An 18,590-nucleotide genomic window follows, 5' to 3' on the forward strand; every position below is an offset into this window, starting at 1 on the left:
TCTGGAACTTGTGTTCGTGCCTTCTGAACATCAATTGATTGACCTTAGACAATGCTCGTGTTGAGTCACCTAGAAATGCTATTGGAGTGTCTTCTCAGGACTGATAGTCTGATACTCTCCCTCAATAGGTTCATCTGCATTTATAACTTCTGCATGTTCATTGTGTGCCTTCATTTAGATTAGACAAAAAAAAAAAAAAAATTAGTTTCAGTAGAATGCAATTGTCTCTACTAGGATTGCATGTGAGATTTCAATCCTGAAGTGCTTGGTGGAAAATTGATCTTAGATTGAGATCGTTGATTCTTGCTCTCCTTTTCGATCATGGGTCCAAGTTGCAGGGCACTATATGTTCTTCTTTCTACCTCAGGTTTTAGTCAAAGATTATGGCTGGTTCACTCTCCCACACTTTGCTATTCACTTGCACACTTAAGTCTTTTGTGGGGGTAACATCTTGTTCTAAGTGATCTGGGATTAGTCCTTCACCCACGGCGCATTTTTTGTTGTTAGTAATTCTATGCTCCTGTAATAAAATATATATATATATATATATATATATATATATATATATATATATATATATATATATATATATATACTCATTGCAATATGGAGCTTGGCCAGGCTATTTCTAAAGTAAACAGGCCTCGGTCGTGACGAACGATATGAGGATTGGGCAGAAACAGGAATGGCTTGGTCTCCCGGTGGTTTATCTTGTTGCTCTTAATCGACTCGAGTTGATGTGTCCTTTGGAGTGTCCTTGTTACACTTAGTGCCCTAAAACCAACTGGTTTGGGAGCCACTGACATAAGGCTCGCTACATGAGTCGCAGCACAAAAAAAAAAAAAAATGGTGTGGAAGGCTTCAAAAGAAAATATATGAGCCCACACGGTGATATAAGGAGGACTTGAGAAACGAAAAGTAGTGTTTGTCGGTGAACTCTAATTCTGGTTGATCCTAGGTTAAGTTGAAGCCCCATATTGACTTCTGATCACTTTACCACAAAGTTAAGAGGTGCTTTAGCCCCAGTTTGTGTCTAAATGCTTGTTGTTCAAGATTACTGTGTAGTGTTCCTTATGCTTGGCCCATTGTTGTCTTTGAGAAGTCATCAAATCACTTTCTCTAAATGCTATGCTTTTTCTTCCCTCTCACTTCTGCGACTAAAATTCTCACCTCATTGTGTGTTATCATGATCATGATCAATTTTTTTTTATTATTCATTATGTCCAGATGAATCGATTAAGGGGGAGTATGAGTACTACTTGTTACTTTTCACGTTTCTGGGTGATTCAAAATGAGTGTTGGATGAATGTTGATTGCATCTATATATGAATTGGGAGTTTTGGTATGGTTTCATGCCTCTTAATCAACATGTTCATGTTTCCTATGGCATCCTTCTCTCATGCGATAGTATTACATACGGTTCTTGTGGTTTATAGCTCAGAGTTTCCCATATGACCTCCACCTTGTTATTTTTTTTACCATCCATTGTTCATAGTCTTTCGCTGCATGAGGTGATGGTCATTCTATCATGTTGGTGCCCTTTGTCATTCCTAGACAAAAAGGGGGAGAAGTTGGGCTAATTTTATATGTTACATGCTTTTCACTGGTTTGTTTGTTAAAAGTGTTTCAGGAAGGATATATCATGCTTATGGAATAAGGAAGAATATCATGCCTTTGGAATTTGCTGTAACGATTGAGGGGGAGTATGACTCGTATAGGGTTGTTTTGTATAGGAATGCCAAAGGGGGAGATTGTTAGTATAGGTTTGATGTATGTTGGCATTCCTAATACAAAAGCTAGAATCATAGGTCTACTAGAGTTATCAAGTGTAATCTGGAAGAGATATACGGTCATACAATGCTCCAGCTGACTCTTTGAAGCACTCCAGGTAAGAGCATATGCATTTGCATTTCATAAAGGTCAATCTACATGCATATGGGATTGCAATCTGTTCTGCAATCCCTGTCAGGTCAGGTTTCATTAAGGTCAATCTACATGATGGGATTGCAATCTGTTCTGCAATCCCTTTCAAGTCAGGTCGTTGGATGTTATTTATTCTTTTTCACGTTTTGTGCGTATACATTAGTTGGGTCGTAAAAGGATATTTCTCTATATGATTTGATCTGTTAAGTCTTATCGTCTTTATTAAGAATAGAATCATGTTTATTTGTTGAATATCTTTTTATGATTTGTTCCTTCCATACTAGGAGTCAATTAGGTTTTGGAGTCTTTATTGTCCAAGGTTTTAGGGGGAGTCTGAGATATATATTCAACGTGTATGGTCATTCATTTGGTGACTTTGAGCCGAATAAGAATTGGTGCATCTATTGAGTCAAGATTTTTCATTTTGTTTTGTGAGAAACTGTGTGCTTCAGATTCGAGTCTATGAACTACTTGCACTATGCCAAAAAATCAATCAGACGACAGAGGAGATCTGTCGTCTGATTAAAAAAATTTCTGTTGTCTAGTACGGTGCCGTCTCTTGGGGCATCAGACGACAGATTTCCTCTGTCGTCTTATTTATCAGACGACAGAAATTTTTTAGGTCTTCTGTTGTCTGATGAAATCGAGACATGAGGCTAGTGAATTCAAACGACAGATAAATGTCGTGCGATCTAGAAACAAATAACAGTTCCTTATAATTTGTATGATCTAATGCTTATTCCAAAGACAGAAAAATGTGGTTTGAATGCACTGAAGTAGAAGATATGAAATCCTATCTGTTGTCTGAATGGACTTATAATAACAGTTTAGTGTTGTTTTATTCAAATTCCAATAACAGTTAACTGTCATTAGCATTCAGTTCATAATACATTTATCTATGGTCTTTAGTAGCCTACAATAACATTTATCTGTTGTTTTAGTGCACAAGTAACAACATTTTTTTTCTTGTATCTGTTGTTCTTAGATATGTCCAACAACATATTTGGATTTCATTTTGTCGTTGCTTTTTATTTCAGATGACAATTTTCTGTTGTTTGAGTGCACAAGTAACAACATATGGTTTCTTGTTTCTGTTGTTCTTAGATATGTCCAACAACATATTTGAATTTCATTTTGTCGTGGTTTTTCTATTTCAGATAACAATTTTCTGTTGTTTGAGTGCATACGTAACAACATATTTTTTCTTGTTTCTGTTGTTCTTAGATATGTCCAACAACATATTTGGATTTCATTTTGTTGTTGCCTTCTAATTCCAGATGACATATTTGTATTCTAGTTGCACCACAATTATGTAAATCTGGAAACTACCCAATGCATTCATCAAATATGGAATCCATTTATAAAAATACAAATATTTGATTAATCTGTTACTGCAGCTATACATACATCCATAATGGAGCTAAACTTAATAAACATCAGTTCAATAACCCACCACAGTTGGCATGATCAACAAATGAAACCCAAAAAACACTGATATCTCATACTATTAATCATGTTTGGTGAAGGCAGATTTAGGTGGTGCATCAGTCTCTTCAACAGCTGGTTTCGACACTGTTTTTTTTTTTTACCTCTTTTCATTTGCAGTGCCTTCATCCTTAGTGCTATTACTTTAGCTTTGGCTGTGTTGTTAGACCGGGGAGCCTGAAAGAAACAGATCAATAGTTAGCAGTATGTATCAATAAATGGTTGAAAACACACAAAAGTTAAGGAACTTAACAGCCACATCAACTCACCAAGTAAACAAATATCAAGAAAAGAAACACAATCCAGACAATAGAAGCCAGTCACCAAAAAGAAACTGAACGCAAGACCAAGTTCTTGCCTTTTAACTTCAAACAAACTCTCCTCTCTCCTTCTCTCTCGTTTTTAATCCCCTCCGGAAAAAAAGTATTCTTCTTCCCTCTTCCTATTCTTTCTTCTTTTCTTTCTTTCTCCTCTTCTCTCTGTCATCGACTTTCCCATCTGCTCCTCTCTTTCTTTCTGACTTTCCTCTTTCTTTCTTTCCCTTGTTACTCTTTCTTTCTCCACCTCCCTCTATTTCCTTCTTTCTCATCACTTTGCCGACCCATCTTTCATTTCTTTCTTTTTTCTCTTTTTTTTTTCTTTTTCTTTCTTCTTCCTAGCCACCAAAAACTGAACTTCTCCTTTTCAAATAAAAGCCCACACCCCAAAACAAACAAAAAAAGAGAAATAAACTTAATATCTAATAATCTAAGTAATTGACAAACTGAAAGACAAAACCAACGAACCAAGTAAAACAATAGCACCTAACTAAATAAGTAAAAGAAATAAACCTTTAACAAGGCTTATGAAAATGTAAACCCAAACACAAAAGAAGAGATATTTAAATTGGATGAGGGATATCACAAAAACTGTGAGTTAGACTAGCAACATGGCATTTTTTTTTAATAGACTAGCAACTAAATCCATATCCTTGCAATCATCCACAGGGAAGTCATGACTCAAACACACTACTCAGCTCTATCAACTGCAGTAAAAGTGCAGTATCATAACTATAGAGTAGAAGTTAACTAGAAAACCCAAAATAGTTTTACAAGATTTACATGGCTAATAAATCATAGTAACAACAACTAAACACCATCAGTTCTAACTTGAAGTCACAACCAATTGGAATTCAACTTTTCCACCAACATCAAATCAATAAAGAGCCAACATAAGACTCAAAAGTCCTCTGACCTTACAAATATAATCACAACACTAAGCTTTTTGCAATAAAATCTAAACCCCGTAAGAATTGAGGGAAAAGAAACAAACATTCCCTTAATCACTTAATTACCGAACTCAAGAACTGTCACACCAACCTAATTTAAAGGCTAAAATAAATTGAAGAACACTTCTAACAAGTATAATATCCAAAACTAATCCCAAAACAGTTCACATCAGTTCCAAGTACAAAAGAAAATAGAGGATTAATACAATACATTTGATAGGCATCGTAGAACCAAAAACACCCAATTTCTAACACTAAAGTGTCAGAAGGAAACAGAACAAACTTTACGGAGCAATTACTTACCCTTACTCCCATTCTCCTTCATTCATCTCTTTCTTCTTCTTCTTCTAGCACCCAAATCGAAACTCACACCATTCTATAGCTTTACTCTCTACACACCTCACTGCTCCCCAGAACAAGAAAAACCAAACAAAGAAAGCCAGACAATTAAACACAGAGAACACAAAGATATAGCAGCACAAAATAAATGAAAATAACAAAGCTTTAATCACCTAGAACAAAGAAAATTAGTTTGACTTGAAAGCAAGAAACAATGGAAAAAAATTAAATGAAGAACATCAAACACCAAACCTGAAAACACACCACAGAGCAAACCAAGTACAATTTAACAAAAATGTGTAAACTATAAATAAGGACCAAAACAGGCATCAAAAAGCAATGAACAACATTTACATGGAAAAACTTTTGCACTTCTCAAATATAAAGAACAACCATGAACCATCTTCTCGCAATGTTCCTAGTTTCACACCAAAACCTCCCAAATTCTAAATCTGCAGTACCTGAAAAAATAAAAAATATATATAGAATAAGCATAACTAAAAACACCAAGTTAATTAAGATCAGATTTTAATGTTGTAGAGAGAGTTAAACAGCAAGTAAGATTGATTTGAGTTCCATATAATTTCAGGTTGCCTTAAAGTAATCCACAAAATCTGATGCATCAACAAAATCTTCCATGAAATCCACAAACAAACCATCTGTTCCTCGTCGTTGACATATGTCATCTACTGCCTGATGAAGCCTTCTCGATATTGTAGCTCGCATCTCATCGTCCAAACATTTCTTTACCAAGTTTTTATGCCATGCATGACGAACCCGCCAGAAGCTTATCAGCACCGAGCACTGAAATACATCCCTGCGTTAAGTGAAAATAAAGGAATTCCATCAGCTTCAACTCATCAATTGAAACAAGAAAAAGAAATACAGCTCCAGATTATTTCAAGTAGTTGCCTGTATTGCCACTGACCCAAACCCCAAAAGGAAACCTCATTAAATAAAGAAAGAATATTTTTCAGCTTTCAACTTTGATATTAAACATCCTTTTACAGGGCTATATATCTTATCAATCTTAAATCATTCATTGTCAAAACCATATGCACTAAGCACATAATCCTGGTGTATCAACTAAATTTCAGATGTAGAGTCACTCACTTCTCAAGCAGAAACTTATGATATATGTTAACTGATCATAAGCCATCTCCTTAATACTGGTATTTCATGCAACATATGATACACTAAAAGTACTTATTAAACATTTTTCTATCCAAAATCAATGGATGCATCGATTAATTTGCTGATGGAAAAAAAAAAAACACATTGTACCTTCCACGCCAAATAAAATAAATAAACAAATGAAGAATCAGCCTATGAAGCTCGCATTTAGGTTGGTGTGTGTGTGTGTATCCCAGAGATATCAAAGATACCATACGTACCATTCTTTGCCTTCTTTCCAACCGTTGCTTCTCCGCATTCGCCTTTTCATATTCTCCATTCTCCAGGTGCCGCTGGTCTGGCCTGAGTCTGGAATCCGTGGGTGGGAGCTTCTCCTTAATCCGTGATCAAATACCCAGGATCAGACAAAGCTATAAGAAACAATTAGAGATCTTCAACAAATCCATGGACCTATGTGGATAATATATACGTGCAATTAATCCAATAATTATCATGAAGAATGGCGCACAATATAGACCAACAGATGTGTGAGTTTCTCAGAGTCATCAGACGAATAAAGTAGTGAGCTTGTGTCAACATTTTCTATGCCTTGGCATAGAAACTACAGATGTCAGAACAGGTTTATAAATAAAAATTAACCACTAACCTGGTGAGGATTTCGGTCAAGAATGGATTGCTCTTTGAACTTCAGTTTGCATGAATACTCACGATTACCCCGTATGTGCATTGTACCATGGTGGTCACAATAAAGTTTACCGAGAATGAGATTATATATATTTGTTGTGACCTATCAAATGGCATGAAAATATTTAGCATGACTGGAACATATATAAAGAAAATAAATAAACAAATACAAAAGATAAACCAAAAATTCGAATGAGGAGTCAGTATAAAGGGAAACATAATCACACAGTAATCCCACCTTGCTCCACTGGAAAATTTCACCATCATCAAACTCCACGCTTAGAACTCCAACAGGGTCAAGCTGAATTGATCGCCCCCAAAATTTTGACCGGAGATTGCTGTCAGCCCAGAACTTCCACCCTCTACCTTCACAGTGGCAAGCAATGAGTGTTGGGTGGTGACTGACCTCTTCCTCAATTCCATTGCTAAATTAAGGATTTCTAAAGTACAAGTATAGGAAACATAATGAAGCACATCACCCTTACCTCCCTTGCGGCTAAATCCCTCGCTTCTAGGTTTTCCTTCTCCAAAACTGTATTTCCTTTGTTTCCTACAATTACAACGCGAAAACTATTTCAGGACTCACAACGTAGAAGCAAGGAAGAAGAATTAATGACTAAGTGGATATATGGATTAGAAAACCAACAAGAGTAATCGATTGATTCAATTCAAAGCCCATCAAAAGTTCAAAACCAACTACATAGATGAATCAATTGATTCAATTCCCATTCACAGAGGCCAAAACAGATGCAATTCAATTAATCAACTAATTCAATTCCCATCCAAAATAGATACAGAGGCCAAATATCATCATCTCAAAACAATGCAGTAAGCAAAGTCCAAAACAGCTCCAACAATCATGAATCAGAAACACCACAGTCCAAAATCCAAAACTTGACTATGAGATACACAACTACAATTCAATTAAGTTTATAACATTCACCGAGCTTGCAGAATGCTAGAATCACTTCAATTATGACTCAAATCAGTGAAATCACTCAATGCCCAGCAACTTAACAAGACTCACCGAGCTTGCAGAAACACCGAATCCAAAACCCAGAAATCGAGCTTGAAGAATCACCACTTGAACCCAGAAATCGAGCTTGAAGAATGAAGAATCACCAAGCTTCGAGGTTGAAGAATCACCGAGCTTGAAGCCTTGAACCCAGAAATCCAACCCAAAATCAAACCCAGAAAGCCCTGAAAAGTGTGAACCCAGAAATTGTGAGATTGTGAGACTAAAACCTAGAAATTCGATTAAGAGTAAAACCCAGAAAGACTGAGAATCGAGTTTACCTGCGAGCTGGAGAGCTAAAGAGCTGGCCGGAGAGGGACTGAGAATCGAGTCAATCGACTGATCGAGAAAGAGCCTGTCGGATAGAGAGAGAGCGACTGGCCGACGGAGTGTGCAGAAAAGAGAGAGAGAGCGACGGAGCGACAAAACCCAGAAGAGAGAGCGACGGAGCCTTTCACGTTTTGATTTTCAACCCAGAAAATAGGGTTCTCTCACCTCTCTTCGCGTTTTGGTTAAGAGAAAAAAAAAAAAAGCGCCCAAAACCCAGGCCGACTTTATCCCCAGCGCCCAGCTCGCTCGACTAAGGGGAAATCGGAACGGAACTGATGCGCCTAGCGCCTAGGCGGCCGCCTTAGGCCGATTTTTAGAACCCTGGGAGAGATTAGTTTTGGGTAAGGATTCTTAGATTTGAGAGATGGCCGATTTTTGAGAGGTATAGATGGCTAAGTTTTCCTCCAGATGCTGTGAGCTTCGAGTTTCTGGTTGCTAAGAGAGTTTTAGACAGAGGTAATGTTTGTGGGAATGAAAAACACGAAGCTAGGTTTTGGTTATGTCAAAAGAGACTTAAAATAAAAAGAAGTCAACCTCACTTTATTCAAACAACAGAATTTCTTGGCTCTGTTGTCTGAATAGTTTTCCATTGACTAGTTACCGATAGGGTTTGGGCATTTGGGAGGGAAAATACTTAATTTTGTTGGAGGGAAATCTAAACTTTCTGCTAAGAAAATTTTCATCTTTTCAGACGACATTTAAGTGTCGTCTGAATCTGACCATATCTTCAAAATGAAACAAGCATGGTTTTTCATTATATTCAGACAACACATTTAATTTATGTGTCGTCTGAGTTTAGTCTGAAACACTCAAACGACAGAAAATGACCATTCTGTCGTCTGAACTCTGTTGTCTGATAGCTTTTTTGGCATAGTGTTGTTCCATGCTTAAGTAGATCATTGAGTCAAACACATCCATCATTCATTACATTCTTCACATCAAAGTGCTCTCGAGGTCAGTTGGAGTTGTTGATGTGCAAAGAAGATTGAAGGTCGAGGTCAGTGCCTATCAATCCTACCAGTGAGAGCAGTTCATCAGTGGAGAAGATTTACGAAGATGTGATCATACAGCCTTCTAGAATGTGTCTAGTAAGTATAGCCGAGGTCAGTGCTATTGGTTGTTTGTAAGAGAACTCGTATCTTTCCATTAAGTGAATTGGTTTTCACTAGGGCTTTAGAGAGTTAAGGCCCCGCAGTTGTTTTCCTCATTTTGAGGTTTTTACTGCGCAAACAATTCTGGTGTCTCTTGATCGCTGTGTGATTGTGTTTACCTTTCTTTTATGCACTTTATCTATACTGCTATATTCAGGGATTCATACCTGTGTTTTAATCCTTTAACGTTTCTTGCTGGAGTTTTTTGAATTAAGGAAAAGTTGTGGTTTCTATAGGGAAAGCCTATTTACCCCCCTCTAGGCTTTTTAGTTTCATCCCAATATTTTCACAAGTTACCTTCTCCATAAAACTCAGGTTCAACAGTTTTCCCTGAATCCATTACTTGTATATGAAGTTCTTTGAGACAAGGCAATTGTCTAAATGGTGGCAATAAATCACAATTATAACAACCTTCTAACTTTGCAAGCACCATATTAGAGAATAAAAGACTTCCAATCCACGGTGAAAAATTCAATCCATCATAACCGCAGATTGTTAGTTCTTTGAGCTTCCTATGGGGTTGTAACTTGTCAAGCACATCTGATGCAATTTCTGCTGAGCCACTAGAATCAGACCATTCTAGTAACAAGGCTTCAAGCCTCTCCTTGCCTTTTAAGTTGGCACTATTAGCATCTGCAACACAAAGCACATTCTCCAGTATTGAGAGGCGCAGTGCCCCTTGTAGATGCAACAATGTCCCAATCTCTTGTAGCCCTGACCCACACTGGGAGAATGCCACTCTCGTCTGATAGACTCCACATTTTGTTGCCGAGTATCTCTTCCCATTCATATCTTTCTTTACAACATAGAAGACCACCCAAAGCCCTCGCTGCCAAAGGTAATCCATTGCACTTTGCAATAATTTTCTCCTTGAGTGACTCAGAAACTGTTGGCACGTCATTGTGAAGATTCAAGGGTCCATGCTGCTCAAAAACTTTCCAGCAATCATCATTTGATATACCATTCAAATTATGAACTTCAGTGGCTCCCATCATTTTTGCTACGTCTTCATCACGCGTTGTCACAAGTATCTTACTTCCTGGTGCTCCAACACGAAGTGGGGACTGCAATTTTGTCCATAGACCGTAGCCATATGTATTCCAAACATCATCCAGAACAATTAAAAACTTTTTACCTGCTAGTTCCTTGCTCAGATTTTCCTGAACCTTGTTGAACTCTTTGAATTCCGTCACAGTATTAGTTGTGACTGATTCAAGAATTGCCTTTGTCACTCTTACAAGGTCGAAGTCATCGGATACAGACACCCATAGGTTTAAGTCAAATATTTCCTCTGCATTATCATTGAATACATGTCCTGCCAGTGTGGTCCTTCCGACTCCAGCCATACCAACAAGGCAACAATTGCAACTACTTGATAATTGATGGTACTGCAAGGCTCTTCTTTTGACAGAAATTCAACAATCTTCATCTTGTCCTTCTCCCTTCCAATCACAGGTCCATCGAGTTGACATGAACTGGGTGGTATTTGCTGTGCCTTGGCAGATGATGTCCCAATCTCATTTAAACGAAGCTGGTCTTTTCTTTTAGATATCACTTGCAATCGATCAAAGTTGAATTGAACTTTGGAAAATGGTCTCCATACCTTACTTATTGTGGTTGCCTCATATTCTTTTTCTATCTGAAGTCGTAACATCTCAGTTGTAAAATCATCCAATATGTCTTCCACATCATAAGCTAGGTCTCTGAGATCATCCAGCCACACTTTCACCGCAAGGTTCAATAATTGCTTCTCCTCTGCATCATTCAGCACCGCTTGAACTGAGGACAACATTACTTTCAACTTCTGCATCTCTTTGTCAATGCCAAGTATGCGGCTGAAGTATTGCTGGTTCTCTTCAGAGGCCATCCTACCGAGCAGCACTTCAAGGAATGTCGAAAGAAAGATCTTTCCGAGTGCCATAACTTCCTTTTTTCCTTCCGTAAAAAGGAACTAAGCTATCAAGATTGTGAAAAGAATTTTTCCTTCGAGATCTGCACCAAATAAATCACTCATTAAGTACAGACAAAGAATGAGATACACTATTCTCATTCATCAATGCAAAAACTTGTAACAAATTAATATGATAAAATGAGCAGATAGATGATCTGATTTTGTTTCTCATAAATGTCTGATAAATGATAAATCTCATCTATATGAAAGTTTTAATTTGCTCATATATTATATAAAAGTTGAAGACTGCGGGAAAGCATCAATGCTGCACAAGCGGGGTGGCAGGGCAATTACTTTTCTACTTCATTTGGGTGCATTTCTGAACTACTGACTACACAAGTTTATTTTTGAAACTTTTAACATCTTTATACTGTAGTTTTTTTAATGTGCTATTTTTTATTTGTAAAAGTATCTAGAAATACAATTAAAGATCTAGCCAGATCTGCTACCACAAATTAAGAGAAGAGAAATCAGCAATTAAAGGATTAGTAATTAGGTGTTTCTTTGTGAATATTAAGCTTGATTATGCATTACAGGAGCTCAGGCCTCAAGTAATGCATGCGCTACTAGCTAGTAGAGCTCTGCAAAGCTATTCTGACTCTGATTTGATGCGTATTACTGTTACATAGACCAATCTAAACAGAAAGAAATGAATCCATTCATCTATTCCCATTGATATATTTGCAAGAAGCTGTGCAACATACATGGAAGCTAAATCAGATGATGGACTCGTTCCTGATCGAACCCAAGTTCAAGGAATACAGAAAACGGAAGTTAACTCAGATGTTGATTGACAAGATATATAGTCTGATTGAAAGGGATTGATTGATCCTGTCAATTCATAAGATGAGAATAAAAGCATGCATGCACTTACATGAAAGTTAATTCTTCAGATGACACGGCCGGACTTGCCTAGTTGCAGATCTGATTCACAGTATGATGATGAATGGAGACCAAGTTTTTCTTTTGCCAAAAGCACAAGCAGCACAGGACGGTTCTCTTGTACAAGAGGAGAATTGCTGAAACAGAGGGTTTAATAGTGACAGCTCCCCATTGTTTTCTTTCTTAATTCTCTCTTCCTTTCCAGCTCTCTATTTAATTTCTGGACAGGTTTCACACTCTCGTTTTTTACTTTCCGACTGCTAGTTTCTGCATGTTTGTTTTTCAGGTTTCATATCACACCCTCCTATCTTGTATTTATTGTTTTTTGTCAGGTTTCACACTCCTGATGGTTTCTTTCCAGCTCTTTGTTTCTGTTGTCATTTATTTATTTATTTTTCTGGCTTCAGGCTCTGCATGTTTGTCTTTCCAGCTCTCTAGATTCTACTGTCAGCCTTTTTTTTTTTTTTTTTCTCTCTCTCTCTCTCTCTCTTTCTCTTTCTCTTTCTTCAGGTTTCATGCTCTTGGAAGAGATCAAATCCCTGACCTAACCAAATCCTCACCCTCTCTTTAGTTTCTGTTGTCAAGTTGTTTTCTGATCAGCTGATCTTTTCATATCTGGGCCTTATTTTGGGGCCTGTCAGGCCAGTTTATCATTTGAACCGTATTTAAGGTTTTCTTCATTTCTTGGCAGTAGCACTCTAACATCACTGCTGCAAAACTCTAGGCACAAAAAACATAACCGGTAGAAAATTAGCATGGAATTAATGCATTGGCATATAATGTTATTTGTCATTGTCTATAAAAATTAAGACATGGAATTGGTGTATTTGAGCAATGTGACGAACATCATATACGATCAGAGGGAAGAACTTCTTATATACTACATATTATGGCTTTTAATAAGTTAGCTTCCTGCAGTAAGAGTGATTACAAAGTTCTTCTTTGACCAAAGAAAGAAAGATTACACAGCTCTTTACAGGGCAGCAGATCTTAAAAGGAAAGTTTACAGGTTCTATTAAATATTGTGGTTTCTAGCAGAAAACTTGTTTACGATCAGGAGATGAGGTTCAGAGTGTCAAGAAACTCCAACAAGGACATAAATTATCATATTAGACATTTAGATTCATACATCAAACAGCTGATGGTCAACTTTCCAGAAATTCATAAGCTGTCATTCTGTCAATGATCTCCCATATATTAAACAGATTTGACAGATGTATCTCAGAAAGAAACAAGTCATTTTGCCCGTCATTTCAGGAGATGCAGAGTATATATAGTTATTTAGAAAACAAAAGACATAACAAATAAAAGAAAATTTAAAAATTTCCACATGGCGATGCATTTTCACATATAACCATATCAGGTAAGAAGTAACACAAATGAAGTAACGCAAATGGCGATGCATTTGCATTAAATTGTGATTGAAAAGCCCTGTTAAATTGTTAATATGTTAACATCGACTTGACAAGTAAAGAAAAGGTGAAACTAAGCAAAAACGTTTACAAACCAGAAAGCATACCTGACTAATGTTGGGCAAAGCTGCACAGTTTCTCAGTCACTGCTGTGAGTTATTGAAAGACTTTAATATTGACCAGGATTAAGAAATCAGTGGTGTACCCTATTAGAACTAAAAGCAAACAAATTACGATTTATCACCTTGGCATAAAAATTGTATATTTTAAAGCAGTAATCAACTTACATCAGAATAGGAAAACCAAAAGATACTGCAAACAAGATAATTAACCCAAAGCGAACTAGGAGGTTGACGGATGAAAACAGAGTTGAGCTTACGATTTCAAATCACTTCCGTGATGATCAAAAGGATACAACTAGGTCCATAATCAGAAGTGGACTATGGAAGTAAGATAAGATTAATGTAAGTAAAAAGAAAGGTCAAAATACAAATACTAATTGACAGCATATTTAGGGGAAAATGTAAAAAGCATAGACAGCATGCTGAGGTTTTTTGGAAAGCAGATGTGCAAAGCAAGATATATTTAGGGGAAAATGACATACATAAAGCTCTTACAAAGAAAAATAAAGAACCCAATGGATTCAATAGAACAACTTGAACTGGCAACAAGGCAGCAACAGTAAGAGCGCATGCATAAAGATGTTTGTGGTACCATAATCTTTGTCAATTGATTTTTTTCAGCGATTACACAGGACAGGATGCCTGTTTGGTTCCTCATTGTATATATCTATCTATCTATATCTTTGTTCGTTGCTTGGTTAGCTTAAATGAAGTATTTTGCGACCAAAACAGAAAAGGTTTCACCAATAGCAATATATGCAAAAACGAATGGGGATACCATTTGTGAACGGACCCTTGTAATTTTTCTTTTCTTTTCTTTAAGAATCTATGCTAGGTGCATCTCTGAATGGCAGGCTAACAGATTTGTATATTATATTATTATTATCAACTCCTGCTTCTGGCCTGAATAGCATCAAAATATAGTATCTGCCAATGAATATGCCATAGTTATTAGAATTTAGAAATATAAGGTTTGTTCAATTCTTGATATTAGTTAAAGTGGTATTCTAAAATTCAAGACACAAGTACATTACTGCTGCACAATTCACATGGATTAATAAGGCACAATGTAACATCAGTCGTTTTTTGCAGTAAACAAGTGAATCAGAATATAATTTTGTACAGATGAAGTAAAGATTGTCTAGAACTTAAATTTTTCTTGTTGTAGGTAGTATGGTGATGATTCAGAATATGTTTTGTCCACAAAGTCGGTCTTGGGTACTGGAATACTACCTGGAGCCTCAACCAATCCCAAGGATCGAGCAGCGAACTTTGAACAAAACTCCGGCATTTTGTGCTTCTTTGTGGGTGCATCAGTGCTCAATGAATTAACAAATAGGTCAGGCAGGAGTACCTTCAGTTTCTTCGGGGAGTGGAAAGTAGAAGGCTGCCACTCCCTCTTGGTTAGGACTTAGGACATTGTTTTCTACTGCACACGTCCGTTCCTCTCAGCACCACTGGTTTGCGTCCTCCTCCCTATTCCTTGGAGTTGAAAAGACAGCGGGCAACAGGAAGCAAGATTGGAGTTTGGATACCCTGAAATCTGAAAGCACCATTTCCAAAACGACTTTGAACAAAACCCTAGAGAAGGGCTCATGATTTCCAGCAGTTTTTGAACAGGACCCTGCTCCATTCTGTGAGCTGCTCTGCCATTTGCTACAGGGCAGACATCATTCTCATGAAAGATCAAGTCATAAACTCATAATAGTTGCATTTGCCCACTAGACTTTCTGGCGTCCGAGCGTGCGGCGCTTATAGTTGGTTTTTTTCTTACTATTAATAAATTCAAACCCCATGATTACCTACAACTTGAGATATTTTTCTTGCATTTGGAGGAAATATTAGGATTTCCTACTTTCACATTCTTTCTAATTGAAGATGAAGACCACGGGGTCTCCAAGTCTTGGGTTTTTTTTTTTTTTTTGTGTGTGTGTGTGTGTGTGTGAATAAAGGTTCCTAATTCTAGTTGCATTTTGTTGTAAAACAGACAAATTTTTGAGAGAGAGAGAGAGAGAGAGAGAGAGAGAGAGAGAGTTTGGACACAGAGAATCAGATTGTATCTATTCATCTAACCATGAGGGGGTTTTATATAGGAGTACATGATGTATACAAATAGGCAACATTTAATAGCAACGTCAATTACTCCTATTCACAATCCTATCAATCACTAATCTATAGTGAAAGGCATATATGACTCTCTATCTATTTACATGATATTAGCCATAATTATTTACAACACTCCCCCTTGGATATTTCATGTCAATAGTGTTGCCTAGGCTGAGCGCTTCTAAGTTGTCTCGTCAAAAACCTTGCCAAGTAATAAAAACCCTGTGGGAGAAAAACAACATTGGTCGAAGGAGAAAAAGAGCACAACGCGCGTGAATGTGGAGTAGTCGTATCACAACAGAGATAGGTGAAGTCTTCTTATCAGCATCATAAGTAGATAGTATGTCTACGAGAGGGATGCATTAGAGTTGTTACACCAAAATAATTTCGGTAAACCCAGTGGGAGAAACCCGTGGTCGAAGGGAAAAGATGAGCAAATGCATATATGTCAAATCAAAGCATCTTCAGGATGCAATAAGTGGGGTGACCATGCCAAAGATGTGCCTCGTCAAAACCTTGCCAGGTAACAAAACCCAGTGGGACAAAATAACCCTGGACGAAGAACAAAAAGAGTACACGATGGTCAAGTGTGTATGCTTCAGGATACTCCTCCTGATTTCGACTCCCCCTGAAAATTACATGTTAGGTAATTCAGATAATTTACGTAGACCAATACCTTGTACATGCTTCTGGAATGTAAACTTTGGTAGTGACTTGGTAAAGAGGTCTGCACGATTGTCTTCAGATCGAATCTGCTTGACTTCAATCTTCTGATGCTTCTGTTGTTGCTGATTGAAGAAGAACTTCGGTGCAATATGTTTGGTGTTGTCTCCTTTGATGAAACCCGTCTTCATTTGCTCGATACAAGCAACATTATCCTCGTGGATAGTAGTTGGTTCATCAGTGGTGGATACAGTCCACATGTGCTTCGAACATGCTTTGTGATGGCTCTCAACCATATACATTCACGTTCTGCTTCGTGAAGAGCTAGAATCTCAGCATGATTTGAAGAGGTAGCAACAAGAGTCTGTTTTGTAGACCTCCAAGAAATTGCAGTATTCCCAATGGTAAAGACATAACCAGTTTGGGAACGCGCCTTGTGCGGGTCTGATAGATAGCCTGCATCAGCATATCCAACAAGGCGAGCATCATTCTGAGGATCAAGGGGGTTTGATCCATTTCTTGATGGATAGGGATAGAATAAGCCCATATCAGTCGTACCTCTAAGGTAGCGAAAAATTTCTTTTATGCCATTCTAGTGGCGGCGTGTTGGCGCAGAGCTATATCTAGCTAACAAGTTCACAGAAAATGAAATGTCTGGTCTAGTGCATTGAGCCAAGTACAATAATGTGCCTATTGCACTTAGGTATGGGACTTCTGGTGCCAATATCTCTTCGTTATCATCTGCAGGGCGAAACAGATCTTTCTTAGGATCTAGACTTCGAACAACCATGGGAGTGCTTGAGGGCTTCACTTTATCCTCATTAAAACGTCTTAGCATCTTCTGGATGTAGTTTGATTGATGAAGCAGAATGCCATTAGCACGGTGCTCGAGCTCCAGGCCGAGGCAGTAATTCGTTCTCCCAAGATCTTTCATCTCGAATTCAGACTTCAGGTGCTTTGCGGTTTCTTTGATCTCTTCAGGAGTACCAATTAGATTCATGTCATCGACATAGACCACCACAATTGCAAATCCAGAACTTGTTTTCTTAATAAACACGCATGGGCATATTTCATTGTTTACATATCCCATCCCGATCAAATATTCACTAAGACGGTTATACCACATCCGTCCGGATTGTTTTAATCCATAAAGTGAACGCCTCAAACGAATGGAGAGCGTGTTCCGTGGTCTATAACTATTTGCATCGGGTATCTTAAGTCCTTCAGGAACTTTCATATATATATATATATATATATATATATATATATATATATATATATATATATATATATCTCTTTATCAAGATCCCCATAGAGATAAACTGTGACCACATCCATTAGCTGCATACTCAGTTTTTCGGAAACTACCAAACTGATAAGGTAGCGGAACCTTATGACGTCCATTACGGGAGAATATGTCTCCTCGTAATCAATCCCAGGGCGTTGAGAAAATCCTTGCGCCACTAGATGAGCCTTGTATCTCACAATCTCGTTTTTCTCATTACGCTTCCTTACAAATACCCATTTAAATCCTACAGGTTTAACATGGGGAGGTGTGGGAACGACAGGCCCAAACACCTTTCTCTTTGTCAAGGAATCTAATTCGATCGACCTGGATTGCTTCTTTCCATTTTGGCCAGTCGTCTCTACGTTGACACTCATCAACGGAGCGAGGTTCGATGTCATCGCTATTTATAATTTCGGTTCGATGACATTATCACATTGTGCGGTTCGGAGATCAAGATGAGACATAGTGGGGACATTCCACGTCAATTCACGTAGTTCATCAAGAACGGTAACGTTCTTATCTCCCCCTAATGGCGGGAAGACTGTCTCATCAAAGTGACAATCCGCAAATCTAGCGGTAAAGAGATCGCCTGTCAAGGGCTCTAAAAAGCGTATAATGGATGGGGATTCATGACCGACATATATGCCCATCCTTCATTGAGGACCCATTTTTGAACGTTGTGGCGGCGCAATTGGCACAAAAACTGCACACCAAATACGCGTAAGTGCGAAACATCAGGTTCGTACCCAGTAACCAATTGTAACGCGGAGTAAGGTTGGGTGGCAATGGGCCTCAGTCGGACCAACATAGCTGCATGCAAAATTGCATAGCCCCACGA

General features: G+C 37.8%; 2 protein-coding genes across 2 annotated transcripts; both read right to left on the reverse strand.

The window, feature by feature from the left end:
• Positions 1 to 6,174: 6,174 nt before the first annotated feature.
• On the reverse strand, positions 6,175 to 9,668 carry LOC133716082 (oxysterol-binding protein-related protein 2B-like). The gene is made up of 5 exons (XM_062142826.1): positions 9,626 to 9,668; positions 7,307 to 7,382; positions 7,071 to 7,257; positions 6,795 to 6,935; positions 6,175 to 6,598 (listed from the first exon to the last, which is right to left on the reverse strand). Exons 1-5 carry the CDS (start codon positions 9,666 to 9,668, stop codon positions 6,572 to 6,574), a joined length of 474 nt encoding a protein of 157 aa, XP_061998810.1. The 3' UTR covers positions 6,175 to 6,571.
• Positions 9,669 to 9,806: 138 nt separating this feature from the next.
• Positions 9,807 to 12,483, reverse strand: LOC133713687 (putative disease resistance protein RGA3). The gene is made up of 2 exons (XM_062139725.1): positions 12,154 to 12,483; positions 9,807 to 11,320 (listed from the first exon to the last, which is right to left on the reverse strand). Exon 2 carries the CDS (start codon positions 10,672 to 10,674, stop codon positions 9,955 to 9,957), a length of 720 nt encoding a protein of 239 aa, XP_061995709.1. The 5' UTR covers positions 10,675 to 11,320; positions 12,154 to 12,483; the 3' UTR covers positions 9,807 to 9,954.
• Positions 12,484 to 18,590: the final 6,107 nt, after the last annotated feature.

This window comes from Rosa rugosa, chromosome 6, assembly GCF_958449725.1.
Source record: "Rosa rugosa chromosome 6, drRosRugo1.1, whole genome shotgun sequence".
NCBI lineage: Eukaryota > Viridiplantae > Streptophyta > Magnoliopsida > Rosales > Rosaceae > Rosa > Rosa rugosa.